This window comes from Heterocephalus glaber, unplaced genomic scaffold, assembly GCF_053883595.1.
Source record: "Heterocephalus glaber isolate CG9 unplaced genomic scaffold, H.glaber_assembly_v1.0 deba00001761, whole genome shotgun sequence".
NCBI lineage: Eukaryota > Metazoa > Chordata > Mammalia > Rodentia > Bathyergidae > Heterocephalus > Heterocephalus glaber.
Window position 1 is genome coordinate 4,173,384 of NW_028258458.1, and position 24,047 is coordinate 4,197,430.

At 40.0% G+C, this 24,047-nt stretch overlaps 1 protein-coding gene and 1 pseudogene across 1 annotated transcript; one reads left to right on the top strand and one right to left on the bottom strand.

Annotated features, from left to right (window-relative positions):
• Positions 1 to 1,521: 1,521 nt before the first annotated feature.
• On the top strand, positions 1,522 to 23,939 carry LOC101710234 (uncharacterized). Its single transcript, XM_021251088.2, is given in 5 exon segments — positions 1,522 to 1,661; positions 5,665 to 5,791; positions 12,647 to 12,742; positions 20,544 to 21,686; positions 21,689 to 23,939. Coding segments are annotated over 5 exon segments (1,530 nt in total). The 5' UTR covers positions 1,522 to 1,574; the 3' UTR covers positions 21,766 to 23,939.
• On the bottom strand, positions 5,189 to 5,256 carry LOC147821146 (U4 spliceosomal RNA; annotated as a pseudogene).
• Positions 23,940 to 24,047: the final 108 nt, after the last annotated feature.

A 24,047-nucleotide genomic window follows, 5' to 3' on the forward strand; every position in this document is an offset into this window, starting at 1 on the left:
CTGCTGTCTCAGGGGCACCCTGCCTGACCTCCCAGGCCTTTTTCTGAAATCTAGAAATCTAGGAGGAAGCCTTCCTGAGCCCAGAACTCTTGCATTCTGCATGTGTCTAAAACCAGTGCCCCACGGATGATGCCAAGGTCTGTCTCCTGCTGGAGCAGTAGCCAGGCGTCCCTCTCTCTGGGCTGTAGGGGTACAGTGTCTATGAACCAAATCTTCAGAAACAACTCTTTTAGGCTGATGCCCATTTGGAACATGGTGCTCTGGAGCTCTTTTTTTTTAATGTGAAATATTTTATTTTTGAAATTTTGAGGCTACAAAGGGTGGGGTCTTACTGTTTCTTTGATGCTGTTTCTTTCTCAGCAATGAGAAAAGTCACTCGGACACTATTGGTTATTAAACTGGGAGACATGAGGTTCTCTCCTCCTGGGGAACCCATTGCCCTTTGTCGGCTCTGGGATTTCTGGAAGGGAATGGGTCTGTGCCCAGGAGGGTCAGGAGGCCGGGTCTCCCTCTGGCCACTTCCTGGTTGGAGCTCCCTGCTCTCTCTCAGGGCGGTCTCTCCCCTCCTTGGGCTGTAAGAGAAATATTCCCGGGGAAGGGTATTGGCCCACCTCCGGCATGAGAGGGAGGGAGGAGTTTAGGCCCTTTGCCTCCAAACAGTCAGGGGAGTCCTCGCTGTTAAAGCTGGAAAGTGACTGTTCAGAACTCAGACGTTTGGAGGCTTAAAATGGAGCGTGTTTTGAGCATTTAGTGCCAAAATGTATGTATTTTAGTAATTTTATATTGGCTACATGTAATGATAATACTATGGATACGTTGCATCATTGCAATCCCATGTGTTTAACTTTTAAAATGTTAATTCTAGGAAATTTAAAATCACGCGTGTTCCACTCGTTTTCTTTGTAGCCGACATTGCTGTCTGAGGGAAAGATTCCCATCTGAAACCCTAAGCTGCGCTCCCAGAAGACCAGAGAGTGGAAAAGCTAAGTATAGGGGTTGAATGCACCGAGCTACATCCCCAAATCTTTTTATGTATTATTTTGAGACAGGGTCTCCTTCTGTCACCCAGGCTGGGCTTGAACTTGTGTCCTTCCCGCCTCAGCGTTCTAGAGTGCTGGGATTGCAGGCGCGCGCCAGCCCACCTGGTTTAAGTGGGATTTTACAACCGTCATTACTTTCTTCCCATTTGTAAATAAAACACGCGTAGTTCTAGATCGGTATGCCTTTATATACGAGGATAAATGCAAATGGAAATGTGTTCTTGGTGGGCTCTGTCCCTCCACGTGGACAAGTCCTGTCTTAAAACAGCTGCAGCTAAAACCTGGGTTCAACCGGCAGCATTGCAATAAAAACCAACCCCTAAAACTAAAAAAAAACAAAACTGCGTTCAGGAAGCGGCCCTAGCCCTCATTCAGCGGTGGGTTGGCTCCCTCTATCACTCAGACCGTGGGGGCGGGCCCAAATCGGCCGCAGCCGGAGCACCGTCCAATCAGGCACGCAGCCGAAGCGCAGGGGTGGGCTTTCGCGGTGGGCCCTTCCGCGTCCTGGCTGTGAGTGGCCGCTGCTTCTCCCGAATGGCCCCGGTCCCTGTCCCCTGCGTGAGCCGGCGCCCCCCGGAGGACGCACACGCCGACGCCGACGCCGACGCCGACGCCGGAATGGTGAGCTGCGCCGGCGGCCGCGGGCTGAGGGCCTCTGTGCGCCGGGCCGTGCGGGGCGGGCTTCCCCGCGGTTTGCCGCCGTGCGGTCGGAGCTGGGCGCGGCCGGCGGAGCTCGCGGCCCTGAGGTGTTCACTTGGGATCGGACCGCACTGAGCGAACCGGAGCCAGGGCAGGAAGCGTGGTACACACGGAGAGTCCAGGCGCCCTCCGGGCCAGGCTAGAGGAAGGTGAAGCCGTGCGAAGCTCGATCCTGCAGCAGGAGACGGCCACTCGCTGACCGGAAGCGGCACGGAGAATGGGTGCACAGAGTAACGCGGGCGACGCGAATTCAGCCGTGCCAGTAATAGCCCCGAATGTGGCTTGACTGAATAGTCTTGTCAGCTGCTGGACATTTTTCCACCGAGAAGCTTTCGCCCACCTCCCCCGGAGTCGCCCTGTAGCCGCAGGCGCTGCGGCTGGGGCGGACACTGCCAGGCAGGCAGCTCCATCCGGTCACACCCTTGCTCTACTAGCGGGTCCCTTGCAGAATTAGCCCGTTTCCTTCCAGCCTTAATTCCCACTGCATCAGCCAGCTGGATGCTGCTGTGGAGGAGAAGCGCAGGAATGATGCCCCCAGTGCGTCTGTGGGGACTCTCCCAGCCTGCGGCTGGGGAAGCCAGGTGACAGGTGGCTGGCGTCACCTTGGGCGGTCAGTGGGCACTGCCCAGCCTGGGTCTGTCAGGTTGGAAAGAATTGTCCACTTAGTTCAGTTTCAGCGTTTCATGGTTGTAAAATGTATTTTTTCAGCGCAGGTGGAAAGGTAAGAAATACTCCCACAGAGGCATGATAGGGATGGATTTCAGGGAGGAAGAAGATCTCGTATTCCATTGAAGAAAAGTTTAGTTTGCCCTTTTTTCTCCCCCAGGGTTAGCCTACTGTGGTAGTATTCTCAGGCGTGTTCAGCTGGGGTGGGAGCTTCAAGAGAAGTGCCAAGGTTTAGCTTTAGTGATAGTTGCCGTGCAAAGAGAGAACATCTCCCTTCCAGTTACAGTTGTGGAAACATGAGTACATTTTCCCAAGAATGTACGGTAGATTGATTGGTGAATTTCAGAGATTCAGCAAAACATGAATTCCTCATTTTTGGAAGATGTGTGACAGCTAGTCCAAATCCTGTCATCTGGACATTGGAGATTGTTAAATCCTGTGGAACAGGACTGGACAATTCCTCGAAGGGGTCATGTGTGGCTTATTGTTTACCTAATCATTTATTATCATGGAAATAATTGGTGAAATTGTGTGTATATTATCTGAAAGGGTAGATATTTTTGCTTTTCCTGTTGAGGTATGAAATGTACCTTACAACGTTGTTCTGTCCTGTAGACATAAAAAATGAGCTTCAGGGCCGGGGATTTAGCTCAGTGGTTTCGTTCCCTGCTGCGCAAGCGCAAGGACCCGAGTACGATCCCTGGTACCAAAAAAAAAAAAAAAAGAGCTTCGGTATCTTGACTGGACTCCAAGCACTGGAAACTTTTTTAGAAAAACTGTGAATTAAAATGAGAGGTAGGGTGGCCCCATGACTGCAAGTTTATGCCAGTCCTGTGCCTTCACAAGGAGGCCCTTGAAGCCCTGTGTGTTCAGACGCCTTCCAAGACAGCTTTTCAGTGCAGGTTTGAATTGCAGGTACAACCTAACCTTGAAGAAGAAGCTGGGAGAAGAAAGAGGAAGAAGAAATGGCATTTTCTCAGGTCAATGTGTTGCAGGTCAGAGTCTGTGTCAAATTTTCCACCCAGAAGCACCATTTATTTATTTACTGTTTATTGTACCTTTTATTTAGAATGGACAAGCTGTTACTACTCCAACTTTCATGTTCTTGCCTAGCATGATTTTTCCAACTACTTTATTTCCATTTGTTCTTAGGATATCCAGATAGCTTTTAAAAATGTTTCTCCTATCTATGTAGAGCCTTCCCTCCATTTTTTCATTTCAGGCTTTTGCTGTACCATGAACAATTCTTGTGATGAATAAGTAACCTTTATTATTGAAAATGTTTTCTTTCTGACAGGCGAGCAGGGGAAGGTGTTAGTGTTCTAGACTTCCGTTGAGGGAACAATCTTTGAATATTGCAGAAGAATGGAAACATGCAGTGTTTTCATTCCATCTGGCTTCTTCAACAGCTCTATGTACACAAGAATGAATAAAACTCGACATTTAAAGAGAATTGCATTCATTGCCCATAATAACATAGAAAGTTCTGCAAAAGGAAAGTAATTAGAAGACAGTCATTGTCTATGTTTCCTAAAGGCTGCTTAAATAGCCTCTAAGAGTTTAGAGACCATAGGAGACATGCGCAGCTTGAATTTTAATGGCTTTTTTTTTTAGCGGTCAAGGCTGTAGTTCACTTTTGTTTTGTTTTTAGCCACAACAGCAATATGTCCTTCTCTGTCTGTGCATTGACACGTGATATCAGTTTGTTCTATTACAGCTGATTTAACTTTGATTAAAGTTAATCACTTGATTAAAGTGATGTCTGCCAGATTTTCCACTATAAAATTGTTTTTCTCTATCAGTAAGCCTATTGGCAGAATATCATGAGCAACCTGGGTGAACCATCATATTTAATATGGAAATCCTTCTTTTTAACTTGTCTTTGCTTGTAGCTTGTTTTCAAGAATGAAGGTTTTTACTTTGGTTTACTGGAGACACTGGCTTCATTACTGGATGTTCAAGAACAGACCTTAGTTCTTTAGGTTGTAATTGTATGCCACCCGCTTGTCACAGATGCCCACTTTTTCTTGTATTTGAAACATACACATTTCAGAGTGTCTTAAATTGTTAAATAATGACTCAGAACAAATGATAAATGAAAAGAAAAGACAAAGTAAAACATCAGTCTCAGAATGGAGCTTTCATTTTAGCTTCTGTCCTTAAATTGAGTGTCCAGATATGTCATAAAAAAGCATCATATCCACATAAACTTACAGGTCTTAGATGATTGAACAGATTTCTTAGTTTCATTGACACGAAATGTACTGTTTCATTTTGTGGTTTTTAACGTGTGTACATAAAATAATATTTAATCAATTTTGTATCACTACTTAACATGTCTTCCATTACTTTTCTCAGTTATGAAAACTACTATAAACATTCTTATTAATAATTTATTATTTTAGACTATATGTTCCTTTTATATAAGTTTTGGGTCAGATAAATTTGTGAGTAATTGGCTCTGTCATTACAGGATATTTAAAAAATATTGGCATGAAAGAGAAAAAAATATTATTGCTCTCATACGTTGGCTTGTGTCCATGCATTATTATGAAAAGTAAGAATTTCATTTAATATATCTTATATATATCCCAAAAGTATAGTTATATTTGCAGTTTTATCATGGCCAGGTACGTTTCTTAAAGTTCAGCCAGATCATCTGAATTCTTCCATGGCTATTCAAGAGTGTCCCCATGGACCATTGATAGTGGCCCCACTTACGAGCTTGGTATGGAGTCGTCAGAAACACAAGCCCCACCCAGAACCACTGAAGCTGAACCTGCATTTTAATTAGCAATAATCGCGCCTCGGATAAACCTCATTGGCTACGATACTGCCACTGCGCAAAGCTGAACCTGCATTTTAATAATATCTCCAAGTCATAGTTGTAACAAAAAGTTTGAGAAGTATCTCTCAAACTCAGCATGAATTTTCCATCTGAGAAATATGCACAACTTACCTTGTGTAACATAAATACCACACTAAAAAATATATAATCCTGCATTGAAGGCTTAACTTTCTACTTTATATTTTCACAGGAGTGTAGTGTCTGCACTGGTTTTATGGCTCATATGCCATACTCTTTCTCAGATTGAGATAACATATTAGAGAACATTGTTGTGTTTAAAAAGTATCTTAATTGAATAATTAAAGTCATAGACCTATGTCAGAACCAGTTCTAACCCTTGTTTCATATTGGGTCAAATAAAGAACTGTCAGTCACCCCACAGTCAATGTGGTATTTATTTCTGTTTTTCAGGAACTGTTGACATTTAGAGATGTGGTCATCGATTTCTCTCTGGAAGAGTGGGCATGTCTGGACCCTGTTCAGCGAACTCTGTATAGGGATGTGATGTTAGAGAACTACAGGAACGTTTTCTCCCTGGGTGAGGATAAATTCCCTGTGGAATTCCTAACTCACTATCAACATTTATTTATTTTATTTTATTTTATTTTATTTTTTTTGTTGTTAAATTCTTTTATTGGTACATTTTAGGTATACAACACAATTACATTTCTCATTGGGAATTGTACCTTTACATGATGCATCTTGGTTCTTATTTTTTCCCCATTCCTAGCCCTCCCTTCACCCCCTCCACCCTTCCCTATTTACAAAGACTTTATTTCCATTTTTTCCATTTCTCATCATTTTTCCTTTCCCTTCTTTCCTTTCCCCTGCCCCTCCCACTACCCCTACCCCTTTGGACCTTTTCTTCCTATATTGCATTATCGATTATTCATTCTAATCATTGGTACATTTTAGGTATACAATATAATGACATTCATCATTGGAAATTTGCACCTTTACATAGTCTCTCTTGGTTCTTATTTTTCACCCTTGCCCAGCCCTCCCTTCAACCCCTCCAGTCCTCCCTATTTACAAAGATTTTGTTCCTATTTTTCCATTTTCTCATATTCCATTCCCTTCTTTTTTTTTTTTTTGTATTAAATTATTTTATTGGTACATTGTAGGTATACAACACAATTACATTTCTCATTGGGAATTGTACCTTTACATAATGCATCTTGGTTCTTATTTTTTGCCCATTCCTAGCCCTCCCTTCACCCCCTCCACCCTTCCCTATTTACAAAGACTTTATTTCCATTTTTTCCATTTCTCATCATTTTTTCCTTTCCCTTCTTTTCCTTTCCCCTGTGCCTCCCACTACCCCTACCCCTTTGGACCTTTTATTCCTATTTTACATTATCGATTATTCATTCTAATCATTGGTACATTTTAGGTATACAATATAATGACATTCATCATTGGAAATTTGCACCTTAACATAGTTTCTCTTGGTTGTTGTTTTTCACCCTTGCCCAGCCCTCCCTTCAACCCCTCCAGCCCTCCCTATTTACAAAAATTTTGTTCCTATTTTTCCATTTTCTCATATTAATCCCATTCCCTTCTATCCTTTCCCCTAGCCCTCCCATTTCCTTCCCCATTGCCCCTTTTCTTCCTATTTCATATTACCTATTATAGCTTTTAGTCCTTATTTACACTTTCAGTTTCTCACACCAGAGAAACTATTTGGTATTTATACATGTGTGTCCTATTTATTTCACTTAAGAGTATCACCTCAATGTGCATCCACTTAGCTATATATGTCTCTAATTTCTCATTTTTTATGGCTGAGTAATACTCCATTTTATTAAAAAAACCCCACATTTTCTTTATCCAGTCTCCAGTTGATGGGCATTTGGGCTGTTTCCAAGTTTTAGCTATCACAAACTGTGCTGCTATGAACATGGGCGCACATATATCATTGTGGTATGATTCTTTTAATTCTTTGGGGAAGATCCCGAGCAGTGGAATAGTGGGGTCAAATGGGACTTCCAGTCCTAGTTCTTTGAGGTTTCTCCATACTGATTTCCACAGTGGTTGCACCAGTCTATACTCCCACCAGCAGTGGAGAAGGGTTCCTCTTTCCCCACAGCCCCGCCAGCATTTGTTATTGGTTGGTTTCATGATAGCAGCCATTCTTTCTGGTGTGAGGTGGAATCTCAGGATTGTTTTCATTTGCATCTCTCGAATGCCCAGTGATGTTGAACATTTTTTCATGTATTTATTTGCTATTTCTACTTCTTTGTCTGAGAAATGTCTGTTCATTTCAGATGCCCATTTTCAGATTAGGTCTTTCAATTTGGGAGGTCTGATCTTTTTAAGTTCTTTATAGATTCGAGATAGTAGACCTTTGTCTGAGGAAAAGCAGGTGAAGATTTTTTCCCACATTGTGGGTTGTCTCTTCACACTGCTAGTGTTTTCTCTTGCTGTGCAGAAGCCTTTTAATAAGAAGAGATCCCATTTGTTGATTGTTTGTGCTAGTTCACAGGCAACTGAGGTTTTGTTCATAAAATCTTTTCCTACACCAATGTCTTCAAGGGTTCTATCTAACCTCTGTTCCAACTGGTTCAGAGTTTCTCTTTTAATATTTAGATCTTTAATCCATTTTGATTTTAGTTTAGTGCATGGTGAGAGATACAGGTCTAGTTTTAATCTTTGGCAAGTTGAAGCCCAATTTTTCCAGCACCATTTATTAAAGAGGCTATCTTTCCTCCAGTGAGGGTGTTTAGCTCCTTTATCAAAGATGAGATGGCTGAGTGTGTCTGGCGTTGTTTCTGCATCTTCTAATCTGTTGCACTGGTCCTCAGGTCTATTTCTTTGCCAGTACCATACTGTTTTTATCACAGTAGCTTTGTAGTATAGTTTCACGTTGGGAATTGTAATACCCCCTGCCATGTCTCTGTTACCTAGAGTTGCTTTTGCTATTCTGGGTCTCTTCTTGTTCCAAATGAATTTTTGGATTGTTTTCTGAAGGTCCATGAAGTATGCTGCTGAGATCTCAATTGGAATTGCATTAAATCTATATAGCAGTTTTGGAAGTATGGCCATTTTCACTATATTAATCCTTCCTACCCAGGAGCAGGGGATGTCCGTCCGTTTTCTGATATCATCTTCAATCTCTCTTTTCAGAGTGCTATAGTTTTCAGAGAAGAGATCTTTGATTTCTTTTGTTAGGTTGATTCCTAGGTATTTCAGTTTTTTGGATGCGATTGTGAAAGGAATTGTTTGTCCTATTTCTCTCTCAGTGAGTCTGTCATTCGTGAAGAGGAAAGCTATTGATTTTTGTGTGTTGACCTTGTAACCAGCTACTTGACTGAATTTGGTTTTTAAGTCTAGAAGACTTTTGGTGGAGTTCTTGAGGTCTTCTATATAGAGTATCATGTCATCTGCAAATAATGACAATTTGACTTCTTCATTTCCTATCTTTATACTTTTTATTTCTTCCTCTTGTCTAATTGCCACGGCTAATGTTTCCAGAACTATATTGAACAAGAGTGGCGATAGTGGACATCCTTGTGTTGTTCCTGGTTTTATTGTGAAGGATTTCAGTTTTTGACCATTTAGTATGATATTGGCTCTTGGTTTTTCATAGATGGCTTCTATCAGTTTGAGGTAGAGACCATCTATTCCAATTTTTTGTAGGGTTTTTATTATAAATGCATGTTGGATTTTGTCAAATGCTTTTTCTGTGTCTATGGAGATGATCATATGGTTTTTGTCCTTGGCTCTATTGATATAGTGTATTCCATTGATTGATTTTCGTATATTGAACCATCCCTGCATCCCTGGGATGAATCCCACTTGATCAGAGTGTATGATCTTCTTGATGATCTTCTGCATTCTATTTGGCAGTATCTTATTAAGGATTTTTGCATCTATGTTCATTAGTGAGATTTCCCTATAGTTTTCCTTTTCAGTTGGGCCTTTCTCTGCTTTGGGGATCAAGGTGATGCTTGCTTCCAGGACTGAATTTGGGAGTATTGCTTCCCTTTCAATTTCGTTGAAGAGTTTAAACACTAGTGGCAGCAGTTCCTCTCTAAATGTCTTGTAGAATTCAGCAGTGAAGCCATCAGGGCCCCGGCTTTTCTTAGTTGATAAGTTTTTAATTACGTTTTCAATTTCATTGGTTGATATTGGGTTGTTCAGAACTTTTAGGTCTTCTTCGTTCAGCTTTGGTAATTCATATGTATCTAGGAATCTGTCCATTTCTTCTGTGTTGTCCATCTTATTGGCATATAGGTTCTGGAAGTAGGTATTGATGATCCTCTGGATTTCTGCTGGGTCTGTTGTAATTTCACCCTTTTCATTCCTAATTGCCTGGATTTGGGCCTTTTCTTTCCTTTTTCTGATGAGGTTGGCTAAGGGTTTGTTAATTTTGTTGATTCTTTCGAAGAACCAACTCCTGGCTTCATTGATTTTTTTGTATTGTTCTGTTAGTCTCCATTGCATTGATTTCTGCCCTGATCTTTATAATTTCCTCCCTTGTATGAGCTCTGGGGTTGTCTTGCTCTTCTGTTTCTAGAAGCTGGAGGTTCAGCATCAGGTTGTTTAATTGGGCTCGTTCTGTTTTCCTAATATGAGTATTCACTGCTATGAATTTCCCTCGTAAGACTGCTTTCATTGTGTCCCGTAGATTCTGGTATGTCGTATTGTCATTGTCATTTAATTGAAGGAACTGTCTGATTTCTTCTTTAATTTCCTCTGTGACCCACTGGTTATTCAGAAGTGTGTTGTTCAATTACCACGTGTTTATGAAATTTTTTGAGTTTCTTTTGCTATGGATCTCCAATTTCATTGCACTATGGTCTGATAATATACAGGGGATAACTTCAGTTCCTTTGCACTTACTTAAACATGTTCTGTGTGTGAGTATGTGGTCTGTTTGTGAGAATGACCCATGTGCAGCTGAGAAGAATGTGTATTCTGATTTTGTGGAGTGGAAGACTCTGTAAACATCTGTTAAGTTCATTTGTTCAGGAGTTTGATTGAGTTCTAGTATTTCATTACTTATTTTTTGTCTAGTTGATCTATCTATTTGTGACAGTGGGGTGTTGAGGTCCCCCACTACAATTGTATTAGTGCATATATGACTTTTCATGTCCGTTAGTATTTGTTTTATATAGTTGGGCACACTAGTGTTTGGTGTATAGATATTTATGATTGTCATCTCTTCCTCTTGGATTGTTCCCTTTACAAGGATGTAGTTTCCTTCTTCATCTCTCTTAATCAGTGATGGTTTGAAATCTACTTGGTCTGCAAAGAGGATAGCTACTCCTGGTTTTTTTTCGGGTTCCCGTCACATGGAGTATTGTTTTCCACCCTTTAACTTTCAGTCTATGAGTTTCCTTTTGAATGAAGTGTGTTTCTTGTATGCAGCATATTGTTGGATTTTGCTTCTTGACCCATTCTGCCAGTCTATTTCTTTTGATTGGTGAATTGAGACCATTAATGTTGATGGTTATAATTGAAACGTATTGACTTGTTATTGCCATGACTTTTTCTTTTTGTTGGGTTCTCCCCCTTTACATTTAATTTCTTGTCATGCCAGATGGGTTCATTCTGCTTTGCTTCCTGGGGTTGTGATCCTCAATGTCTGTTCCTAGGATATTGTGTAAAATTCTTTGGAGTGCTGGTTTGGTATTCACGAAGTCCCTAAGGTGCTCTTTGTCATGAAAGTATCTTATTTCTCCATCAATTTTGAAAGATAGTTTTGCAGGGTACATCAATCTGGGTTGGAGGCTGTTTTCTTTTAAGGCTTGGAATATGTCACTCCAAGCTCTTCTTGCCTTGATGGTTTGTGTTGAGAAGTGTGCTGTGATTCTGATGGGCTTTCCTTTGTATGTGATTTGTTTCTTTTCTCTAACTGCTTGTAGAACTTTGTTCTGTTGAGTTTCTGGGATCTTAACAATTATATGCCTATGTGTAGATTCTTTTTGATCAAGGCTATTTGGAGTCCTATATGCTTCACTTACCTGTATGTCAAGCTCTTTTCCCCTGCTTGGGAAGTTTTCTGCCATTATTTCTGTGAAGAGTTTTTTTATGTCATCTGCACTCTCACCTGTTTCTTCATTGACTCCAATCAGTCTTATGTTATTCTTCTTGCATCATCTAGCAGTTGCTGGATTGATTTCTCATGTTCCCTTATAATTTTGAAGCAATTTTTCTTTTCCTGGTCATTAATTGCAATCTTATCTTGTATATCTGAAATTCTGTCCTCATATTGGCTCATTATGCTGTGTCGACTTTCAGTGGAGTTTTTCATGTCCTGGAAATCTATTTGCATCTGTTTTATGGATTCCATTTTTTTCCTATGTTGGGATTCCATCATGTTCCTCAGCTCTTCTTTAGATTTATTAATCATGTCTTGCACTAGGAGCACAATTTCTCCTGTTATCTGAGAAATTATTTCTGATTTCATTTTTTCCAGATTCCCCCCCGCTTTTGTTGCCAGTTCAGGGGGTCCAGGTGGTTGAGTATCAGAGTGTTTCATCTCATTTCCCTTTGGAGTTGCTTTAGGTGATCTGGAAGTCTGGTTTTGAGACTTATTTACATGTTTTCTGATTTCGACTGGGGTGGGCTGTTGGCGACTGCATGGATTATCTCCTCTGAGCTGGGAGAGGTGGGACAGGGGCCGGGAGCAGCGGTAGGGATGGTGGCCCAAACGCCCTTTCCTCTGGGCTGGGAGCAGCGGGAGGGATGGTGGCCAGGAAGCCTCTTCCTCTGGACCAGGAGCAATGAGATGGCAGCTCAGAATCCCCTACCTCTGGTCCAGGAGTGGTGGGACTCAGTACTGTGGTCTGGTGGTCCAGTGTCCTCTGCGTCTTTGTAGTGTGGAACCAGGTGGCTGTACAGAGGAGCGGAGTGGGGCGCATCCAGTGGATTGTTGCCAGGGCGTGGGCTGATTTGGCGTGTTCTGCATGACTCGTGACCTCTCACTATCATTTAATTTCCTTCCTTTTTGAAAAATTTTTTGGAAGCTTCTGGTTTTCATGAATGCATTGCAGATACCTGTTTTAAGAAAAAGGTGGATATTAGTTAGTACAGATGAGAAAATTCTTATGTCATTCATCCTTGTGTTTAGCTTCTCCCCTCCTGGAGGTATCATGCACCCTTCAAGCTAGGTTAGTGGTAATTTTTGAAGTTTAGTGTCACACACTGTTGTTGTTGCCTGTATTTTAAAGGTCATTCTTTAGCTTTGACTTTGTAGTAGTTGAAAGTGGAACTTTCACATGCTTTCTGAATAGTCTAGTGGCCCTTTCTGAGAAGAGCACTTGGAGGAACAATTTTCTAGAATCCATCATGTCTTCTCATATCTACTGAGTACTGTACTTATAGGAAAACTTCAGTAGTTTCTGAAAGAATCCCAGGTGTGTCATGTTCCATTTCCAATAAACAGGTCTGGCGGTCTCCAAGCCCCACCTGATCACCTGTCTGGAGCAAAGCGAGGAGCCCTGGAATGTGGAGACACAAGGGACAGCAGCCACGCATCCAGGTATGTAGGGATGAATGGCACAGAGCCCACAGGTGAGAGATCCCAGGTCATGACTGAAACTAATGCTCTTTATGTTTATTAGCATACATTTGCTGTGTATAGTGATTACATTTGTTATGGGGAGTTGTTACATGCACATAAGATGTCTTATTTCTTTTTACTCCCTTTTGCCCTTCCTCTCCCTTCTTGCTCCCCCCAGCTCTAGATCCTCTTCCCATTTGCAAAAAATCTATTGTCCTATTTCCTCTTGTGTATCTTTAATTTTGTGCTTTAAATTATTTCTCTTTTGGGTTTCTCATATAAGAGAAACTATGTAATTAAACTGTGTGTCTGACATATTTTACTTAACATAATAGGCTGAAGGTACATCCATTTTCTGGCTGAGTACTACTCCATTGTGTATAAATATCACATTTATCCATTCATCTGATGATGGGCGTGTAGGCTGCTCCTAAGATTTAACTATTAAGAGTTGTACTACTATAAACATGTCTATGTATGGATCACTGTGTATATGATGTCTTTAACTCTTTCAGGAAGGTACATAAAGGCGAATAGCTTGGTGAAACAGGATTTCTATTTTTCCTTTTTCTCAGGAATCTCTGTACTGATTTGCATAGTGGTTGTATTAGTTTACACTTCCACCAACAATGTAGAAGTTGTTCCTTTCTCTCCAAAGCATTTGTTATTTTTTAATTTCTTGACCATTGATTTCTTAACCATTTTTTTTGGTACCAGGGATCAAACTCGGGACCTTGCTCTTGTGAGGCAGGCGCTGGAACCACTGAGCTAAATCTCCGGCCCCCATTCTGTTTTTAATAAGATGAAATCTCTGTGTTTTAATTTGCATTTCTCCAATGGGCAGAGATATTGGATATTTTTTCATTTATTTATTGACCATTTGTACCTCATCTTCTGAGAAGTGTCTGTTCATTTCAGTTGCACAGTTTTGTGATTCAGTCTTTTATGTGGGGTGTCTTAAGTTTTTTGAGATTTTTATATGTTTGAGATATTAGTCTTCTGAATGAGAAATTGCTGGCAATTTTTTTTTTTTTGCATTCTGAACTTTGTCTCTTCACTTTGTTGGTTATTTCTTTTGTTGATTTTTTTCCTGTTTCATCTGTGTATTTGTGATTGTGTGGTGTTGGGTTGATGTTTATCTAATCTTTTATGTCCAGTAGTGATTGTTTTATGAGGTTGGGTGCATTGTTACTTGGTGTATATATAGTGGAACCTCAGTTTATGAACTTAATTTGTTTTAGGATTTTGAGGAAGATGGATGCATTTGTGTTTGTGTAGGGAAGATGGCTGTGGTTGTGTTTGTCACCTGATGCAGAGTTGATGAACAGAAGGCAAATTTTGCCAAACACTTTTGTTTCTAAACCAAATTGTTTGCAAACAGAAATGTTCATGAACTGAGGTATTACTGTTTATTTAAAATTGTTATCTCTTCCTTTTGAATTGTTTCCTTAACCAATACATAGTGATCTTCTTTGCGTCTTCTGATCATTTTTGGCTTGAAGTCCACTTTGTTTTTAAAAAATTTTTATTTTCATTAGTACATGTTTGCAGTGCATGTATACAATGATTACGTTCATTGTGGGGAATTGGCACATGTATATAACACATTTCAATTCTTTTTTTTCCTCTCTTCCCCTCTACCCCGCCCCCCTTTGGAAATCTACTTTGTCTTAAAATAACATAGCTACTCTTGCTTGCTTGCTTTTGGGGTCTCATTGCATGGAATATTGGTTTTCTTCCTTTGATTTTTAGTTTATGTATTTCTTTTCAGATTAAATGCAGTTATTATATGCAGCATACCATTGAAGTTCTTTTTCTTTTTGATCGAGTCCACTGATCTGTGTCTTTGGACTGGGAGTTGAGACTATTTATGTTGAGAGTTACCTTGTCGTTACATTATTTATCTGTTGCTGATTTCCTTATTTTTTCTTCAGTTTAACTGCTCACTCTGCTCTATATATTCATTCCATTAAAGTTGAATGTTGTTGGCTTTTTTAGCTTTGTCTAGAGTATTCTTTGAAAATTTTTGGAGTGCTCATTTGGAGGTCATAATTTTGTTATTATGATCTTTATCATGGAAAGTCCTTATTTCTCTATCAGTTTTGAAAGATAGTTTTGCAGGAAATATTTGTCTGGTTGAATGTTGTTTTCTTTTAGGCCTTGAAGATTTTTTTTTCTCTCTTAACCTTTTCATGTTTCTGTTGAGAAGTCTACTGTAATTCCTAGTGGGCTTGCCTTCATATGTGATTTGTTTCTTTTCTATGACAGATTTTAAGATTTTTGTGCTTGTGTTGGACTTCTGAGATTTTGGCTATGCTGTACTGTAGGGAGATTATTTTCTGGTCATGGCTGTTTGGGGTACTGTATGGCTCACTTACCTATATTTGAATTCTTTTCCCATGCTTGAAAATTTTTCTCAATTTCTGTAAACAGATTTTTTTAATGCCATTTGTGTCATCTTCTAATTTTTCTCTGATTCCAGTGAGTCATAGGGTAGTCTTTGTGTCATTAGGCAGCTATTAGATCCATTTCCCATGATCTTTTGTGTTTCACAGATGTCTCTGAGTAAATGGTCACCTGCATCAGCCCTGTCTTGTTATTCGGACAATCTGTTCTCACACTAGTCACTGTATCAATAGAATTTTTATCTCCTGGATTTCTGCTGGGTACCTTTTCATGGATTACAGTTCTTTGCTAGGCTATTCATGTTTTGAATCATTTTGTTAGCTCCTAGTTTTTTATTTGTGTCTTCTTTAAATTTACTGATCATTTTTTTATTAAGTCCATTATCTGTTTAGTTATATCATCTTTGAGCTCACCAAGACCTTATTAATTTTTTTTTCTTTCATCACTTTTTATAATTCAAACGTTTGGTTATTTCCGCCCATCAATGCCCCTTGGGTCAACTTTGGGGGAGTTGATAGTTTTTTAGGCATAATTTTTTTTGCCTAGTTTTCTTATTTTCTACCTTGTTGTGCTCAAGGTTGAGGATTAGTTAGAGCTGAATAACTTTGTTGCCTGTATGAAGATTTCTTTAAATAGTATCTGCTTTCCAGAGATGTAATCTTGGATTTGTTTGTATTTTGGAATTTAGATCTACTCATTTTAATGGGGCTGGACCTGATTGCTGTGTTGCAGGGAGGGCATCCCTACCAGTTACATCACACATCAATCATCTACATTCAGACTTGGTTTAACAACTTCAGTCTTTTGTCAGTGCCCCATACTGCCACTAACAGACTGATATGTGGAGGAAGAAGGGAAAGGAAAAGGAAGAGGAAAAAGAAGTGGGTCAGTCAGTGAGAAGAGAAGGAGATAGAAAAAATACCAACAGATGAAAAACAGACGAGAGTGGAGTGTTGGAATTACTTTTATAGCTGGGGCAAGGGCTGGTACTGGTAGGTTTAAGAGAATTTTTGTGGGAGCAGGAGATGAAATGCAGAGGGAAGGAAGTGTAACTGGAGATTTAGGAAAGCTGTGAGGATGGTTGGAGCCTGTTAGTTAGTTAGTAGTTAGCTCTGTCTGGAGCCTCTATGCCCAGTTTTGGTGAGGTTGCTCTGACCTTCCCCTGGAAGGTGCTGTTGGACTGGAGGCATGCGTTAGTTCTTATTCCCTGTGCACATATGCAGACACCTGCCTGTATGGCATATGTCAGATGAAAGGAGAGAGGGAGAGAGGGGCAATAAAAGGGATAAGAAAGAGAGGAAGAGAGTAGAAAACAAAAAAAGAAAAGAAAGGAAACCACCACAAAAATCCCCTTGCAGTTACAAAACTACAAAATTAGAGCATCCCCTGTCCTGTTTCCTCACTGTCTGAGTTTGATTGAGGTCTCCCAGCGTGTTTCCTGGCCCCTCATCGTTGGTCACTTGTCTGCTGTGAGCCAGGCAGTGACAATCTAGGTGGCCCTCCTAGCCCTCCCAGGTGCAGCTGTGCTCCGGGCAGGGCTAACTGCAGGTCTTTGCCTCCGGCCCTAGATTTTACCAACTTTGTTAATTTGGGAAGGGGAGGGTGGGGTGTAACTGGGCCAGCAGCCAGTTCTCTGCCAGCTTCTGCCAGGGCCCTTTCTGTCTCCACAGCAGACCCCCGGCTGCCTGTGTGATTTCCCTCCGTGAGCTTTGTGCTTAGCACATCGCTGGACGCCCTCTTGCCAGGCAGCCACCCCGTCCCTCCTCCCTATCTGCTCTCTGCGGTCCTCATTTGGTTCCTCAGAGCATCACTGTCTGCCCCGTGCACTCAGCAGCCCCTGGGAGGACTGCTGGGGGCCCCTGTGTGGCATCCAGGGCTGGGCTCCCAGCTGCACGCAGTGGGGACTGTGGCACAGCACCCAGTGTCTGCGGGCAGTGTGCAGGGACTGGGTTGGGGTCTGTCTGGTCTGCTTTCTCCCTAGGTTCCTTTTCTCCCTGCCACTCGCAGATGCTGCTCTGATCGCTCCTCACCCCCTCTGGTTTTCTCAGAGCTCAGCTGAGGACAGGACAGGGTGCTGGTTTTAACCTTCCCAAGGGCCTGCTGCGGTTTTCTCTTTCTTACACTGCTCACTGGCTGTCAGTGTCTCTGGCGCACTGGCTTTTGAGTATCTCATTTGCTGTGTTCTCTTCCAGTAGAGCAAGGAGAAGGGTCAGGAGCCTATTCCAGTGGCCTGGATGCCCCTGAAGTGCCAGCTGCTTCCCGCAGGGCACCCAGGCCTCTCCCACGGTGGCGTTTCTACTGGACCTGGGTGTGAGGGTGCTGCGGGCTAGGTGCAGTCTGGCTTCCGTGCCTAGGCCCGATGCTGGACTTCGATCCACTGAGGCCCCTTTCCATTTGCCATCCCATGTCTGGTTTTCTCCACCATCCCCGCCTTGGCATGTGCTTGTCTCCAGTGCCCTTATCTGACCCTCTCTCCCTCGCTACTATTGTGATGTTGGCCACTGTGGATCTGAACCCAGGTTCTAAAATGTGGATTGAGCTCTGTTGCGTGGAAATGCTTTTCAGAAGCTCAGTGTGTTTCTTCTGCTGTCACAGATAGACGTCTCCTGTGCCGTGTTCATCAGAGTCGTAAATCCTCCAAGGCTTCTCCTGCCCCCTGGGATCTCCCAGGACTCTCATAGTGAAGGGCGGAGACCTCCCCTTCCCTGTGAGATCTGTGGGATCTGACTGTGCTCCATGCGTGTGGTGGCCCCACCAAGTCTGTGCACAGTTCCTCTACTGTAATGTTCCCATGGTGTCATTGACAGGTTGTTCTAATGTCATTTACTTATTTACTCATTAAAATGGCCTCATCACAACACTTTATGAATTATAATGGGTGTTCTGTAAAGTTTTCCTGCATACACTGAATGTCAGTGATTCAAAAGCCCCACTCTTCATGAGTATATAGTTACTGCTGAAAAGTTCCATTATCTAGAATAATTTTTTGAAATAGTACATCAGTGTTTATAAAGGATTTCTCTCGCTCTCCCTCTGAGTCTCTCTCTCTCTCTTTTGCAGTAGGTCTTTTCAGATAGGTTAGTCATGTTTTTAGTTTTTACGCTATTTATGTTATGATTGAATAAAAAGTTTGTCATTACATAACATTCTTCTTTATCTGATATGACAGTTTTTTTTTTATACTTAGGTTGTATTTCATCTTGTAGTGAGTTTTTGGCTTAAAAATATGTTTGTAACATTGTAACAGCATTCCTGCTCACTTTTGGTCACTTTTCCATATAACTTAGTCATTTACTTTCATTCTTTTTGGGTTAGTTTTAAGAAGAATCTCTAGTAGACAACATTGGAAAAGTTGGGATTTTTTTAGCTTCATTCTTGTTATCCAATTTATTGCTTTGATTAGGAGTTTATCTCCATTTGTATTTTAAAAAATTACTGAAAAGGAAGAAATTAGTATTTCCCTTTGTTAATTGCTTTTTGTATTTCCTGCTTCTTATTAATTTTTGTTTCCTTGACTGCCATAGTGATGTCCTTTGATTTCTGTCCTATTTCCTTTTTTTAATCTTACAGAGATATTTATTATGTTATCACCATGGGAGTTATGTAAAGGCACTGTAAACTTATCAGTTACTTTAAACCAGTAACTGACTTCAATTTTATATTAAAACTCTGTACATCTCTGAATGTTATGTGATTCATGCCACAACCACCTTCTCATTGTATATCTGCTAACGTGTCTATGATTTTTATACTTTTGTCTTTCAAATTGCATAGAAACTTAAATGTGTCTTAGGCAGCTTTGTTACAGTCAGGGAAAATTATTTATGTGAGTTTGCTGGATGCGTGTTCTGGATTGGTAATTTTTATTTGCTCAGCTTTCTTCCTAACGCTTTTCTGTATTTCAGAGTTTCTCCTGAAAAATCAACTGATAATCGTACAGAGCACCTTTGTAGATAACACCTTTTACATTTCTAGCCTCAGGATTCTTATTCTGTGACTTGTGATACTTTGGTTTTATTTTTTTTTCTTTACACCTTTGTATGACTATTATGATTTGAAATGTTGTGATCAAAAATATTTAATGCTTTTGTCAGTTTTAATTTTTTTTAGTACATGTTCCACTTCATAATGATTACATTCCTTGTGGGGCACTGGTCCACGTACATAACACGTAGTAATTCTCTTTTCATCCCCTTTCCCGCTCCTCCAAACCCCTCCTTCTGTCTCTCGATCCCTTTCCCGTTTGAAAAAGACTTTGATTTTAATGTGCCTTGTTTTGAACCTCTTTACATTCTTCCTAGAGATAATTGAGCTTCTTGAATTTTGATGTCTTTTTTCCTCAATTATTTTTGAGGATTTCTTGGCATTATTTCTAATTCCCTTTCTTTTTTGTCTTTATTGTTTTTGTCTTTGCTAATGTTCTCATTTTCCTGATTCAGTTATCTGTATTATTTGTTTATTTCATTAGGGACCTTCAATGATTGTTTTGAATTCTTTGGATAACTCACAAATCTTTTACTCTGTCAGGATCTAGTGTTTTATTTTGTAGCTTTAATTGGGCCATATTCTCATCATTCTTTGTTGTGTTGTGCTATCCTTTGTTGAGATTTGTTCAGTTCACAATGATCTTGCTGTAGATTAGTACATTTATTATGGAAAACAGTATGAAAGCTGTTCAGAATATTAGAAATAGGGATGGGGGTGTAGTTCAGTTCTGGAACACTTGCCTAGCAAACATGAGGCTCTGATTTTCATCTCTAGTGTCATAAAAAGTAAGAAATAAAAATAGAATAGTCATAGCTCCAGCCATTCCACTCAGGAATCTATAGTCAATGGAAATTGTATCCATATTTTGAAGAAATATGTCTACTGACATGTTTGGTGCATTATTATTCACAGTGGGCAAAATATGGAATCAATCTAATTCTCATCAGTAGTTGATGAGTAAAAAACATGTGGTATGACTATCTTGCCACTTGATTCTATATGGGCAAACATGTAGGAGTTTACAGTAAGTGAAATAAGCCACACAGTCACTTTATCATCTCATTAGTATGTGGAATCTACAGTAGTTGACGTTGGACACAGAAAGAGTAAAGTGGTGGTTACTAGGGTATGTGGTTGCTAGGTTTTGGCTTGGGATCATGTTGATCAAAAGCAACAAAATTTTAGTTAACTAGGCCAAAAACATTCATGAGATACTCTGTATAACATAGGGATTATAGTTAATATACTGTGTTCTTGAATTTTCAAAAAAAAAAGGTTTGCCCATATTTCATCTTAAGACTTCATAGTCTGTCCTATTCCAGTGGACTGTATAGGTTACTATGGTAATCACTTTGGTAGTATAATCGTTGCTTTCCTTTGATCTCAGGTGTAAAGTCTCATTCAAAATATACTGAACACCAGAGAATTTATGCTGGAAAGAAACTCCACAAGTGTAAAGAATGTGGCAAAGCCTTTAGTAAGCGCTCCAACCTTAGTAAACACCACCGAGTTCACACTGGTGAGAAACCCTACCAGTGTAAAGAATGTGGCCGAGCTTTTAACATGTCCTCCAACCTTACTCAACACCAGCGCATTCACACTGGAGAGAAACCCTACCAGTGTAAAGAATGTGGCCGAGCCTTCAGAATGTCCTCCAACCTTACTCGACATCAGAAGATTCACACCGGAGAGAAACGCTACCAGTGTAAAGAATGTGACAAGACCTTTGATGGACCCTGCAGGCTTGCTCAGCACCAGAGAGTTCATGCTGGTGAGAAACTCTACAAGTGTGAAGCATGCGGCAAAGGCTTTGATCGAAGTTCCAGGCTTGCTCAGCACCAGAGAGTTCATAGTGATGAGAAACCCTACAAATGTGAACAGTGTGGCAAAGCCTTCGATCAGTGCCTCCGATTCATTCATCACCTGAGAGTTCACACTGGTGAGAAAGCCTACAGATGTGAGGAATGTGGCAAAACCTTTGACCGCATTTCCAGACTTATCCGTCACCTCAGGTTTCGTACTGCTGAGAAGCCCTACAAGTGTAAAGAATGCGGCAAAACCTATGATAAAAACTGCAGACTTACTCAGCACCAGAGAGTTCATAATATTGAGAAACCCTACAAATGTCAAGACTGCGGCAAAGCCTTCAATCAAAGTTCCAGGTTTATTCAACACCAGAGAGTTCACACTGGTGAGGGCTTCTACAAATGTGAACAGTGTGACAAAGCCTTTGGACAGATCTCCAGATTTATTCAACACCAAAGAATTCACACTGATGAAAAACCCTACAAATGTGAAGAATGTGGCAAAGCCTTTGGCCGCAGCTCCAGGCTTAGTCAGCACCAGAAAATTCATACTGGTGAGAAACCCTACAAATGTAAAGAATGTGGCAGAGGCTTCAATCAGAATTTAAGGTTTATTCAACACCAGAGAGTTCATATTGGTGAGAACCCCTACAAATGTGAAGAATGTGGTAAATCCTTCGATCGAAGCTCCAGACTAATCCAGCACCAGAGAATTCACACTAGAGAGAACCTCACAAGTGTGAAGATTGTGGCTCAGCCTTTAGTCAGTACTCACAGAACACACACCAGAGAGAACCCTACTAATGTAATGAATGTGGAAAAGCCTTTAATGGGGCTTGTGCCTTACTGAACACGAGATAGTTCATACGAGAGAGAAACCCTACAAATGTAAGAAGTAAGGCAAAGCTTTTTCCATAATTCAAGTTTTAGACGTCACAGAATTCTTAATACAGTACATAAAAATCCCACTTGTAAAAAGAATGTGGCAAAGACTAATCAGATTTTACACCTTATTCAGTCAGACAGTTGATACGGAAATGAAACCATACAAATGTAAATAAAGCAAAGTATTTAATATTTGGTCCTTAGTCAACATCAGAGAATTCATATCAGATAGAAACCTTTTATCTGCAGTAACTGAGAAGACACTTATCAAAAATATAAACCTCTCAACAGTTTAATATTTATATTAGAAAAAACATGCAAATGTAGAGTAGCAAAGCTTTTATTCATACATATGACCATAATGCAAGAGGATTACTGGAGAGAAATCACACAAATATGAAAAATATGGCACAGACTAAGTTGTTTAAAACTTATTGGATAGTTTTAATTGGTGTGGTAGAAAAAGTAACCCTCACAGATGGTAAATAGTATAGATCACTTATCTCTGAAGGGACAGAAATTTATGACAAATCCATGTTCACTAGCCTGTTTTCAAAATTGGATAAAGAACAGTTCTCATGTAGATCATTGTATCAGAAGAACAGCACTGTTCCCTGACAGTTTAAATTCATTTTTCTTAACATACATTGGCTTTTGAAATACTTCATTGAGATTATGTGTAAACTTTACTCTTACTGTTTTTTAAAATTTTTATTTGTACGTTTTAAAAATATTTTTATTTTCTAGTACCAGGTATCAAACTCAGGACCTTGCGGTTGCCAGGTAGGTGAGGCACCACTGAGCTACATCCCTGGCTCTATTTGTTCATTTTTTGAGACAGGGTCTCACTATGTAAATTCAGGCCTTGAACTCACTGTGTAGCCCAGGCTGGCCTTGAACTCGTGGTAATTCTCCCGCCTCAGCCTCCTGAGTGCTGGGATTATAGGCATGTGCCACCATGCCTGGCACTTTACTCTTTTAATAAGTTAAAGGTTTTTAGTATGTGAAAACTGCAATATTGAATGACATGTCATTCTACAGAAAGTAAAATATTTTATCCCACTCAAGGTTGCAAATGACAGTATGAGTATACTATTGGGTAAAAAGCATGACGACATCTCTAGTAATTCTTTTCAGAATATTATTAAACTAATAATTTGGAGAACAATATTCTCATACTTCATATATCTAATAATTTTTGTCACTAATGGGAAATTATGATGGTTTTAGAAGTATAATAATAAGCTCCAGCTTTCTAAATCCTGAATTGCTGAGTATGCATATTGTCCTATAAATGTTTTCCATGTATCACCACATTAGGCCTACAAAGCATGCACAGACTTGGGTATTCATTTGTATTAATTCAGATATACAAATAACACAATTCAGTGACTTCAGGCATAAGAGAACTGTGTTGTGTATATGTGAATTTCTGTATATTGAGAAAAAAAGGGAAATACTGAAAAGCAAGATCTATCAACAAAGTTGATACTTTATTGGCAAACTAGAAATTTCAGATATTCTGAATGAAAAACTTTTGTCTACACTGAACTCATTTCTCCAGAATATCATGGTTCCTGTTTTAAAATCTTTCTACGCCAACTTTACCTTTTTTTTTAAACTTGCCTGTTACTCATATAAGACATTGTGGTTTACTTCACCAAAGTTTATGAGGTATAATATATTTCCCCTGTGCTGGAACTTTAACAATGGTTTTTTATCATATTTAATGGTGTTCAGAAATTAATTTGAAAGTATAATGCCACAGTGACCATATTAAGATATATTTCTTTAATTGGTACCTTTTATTATTTCCTTCTATATGGGAGATGACTTTTGAGACTTTTACTTTATTAGTGCATGATAATATTTCATGATGATAGGAAGTATTTTGGGAAGTTGATACAATTAATATATCTTAATCAGTTTTCTTCCCATTACCTACTCTCCTTTTCTTCCTCTCCCGTTTTTTCTCTTTCCTATCTCTAAAAGTCTGCCTTCTGGTTTTCTGTTTTCTCTTTTTATTATGTATTAATTTATGTATTTTGGGAGTTTATCCTATGAGAGGAAATATATGATATTTACCTTTCTGAGTCTGGCTGATTTCACTTTTGATGATTTCTATTTTCATACATTTTCTTACAAATCATATGATTTCATTTTTTCGACTGAATATTCTTTTTCTTTCTCTCTCTATATAT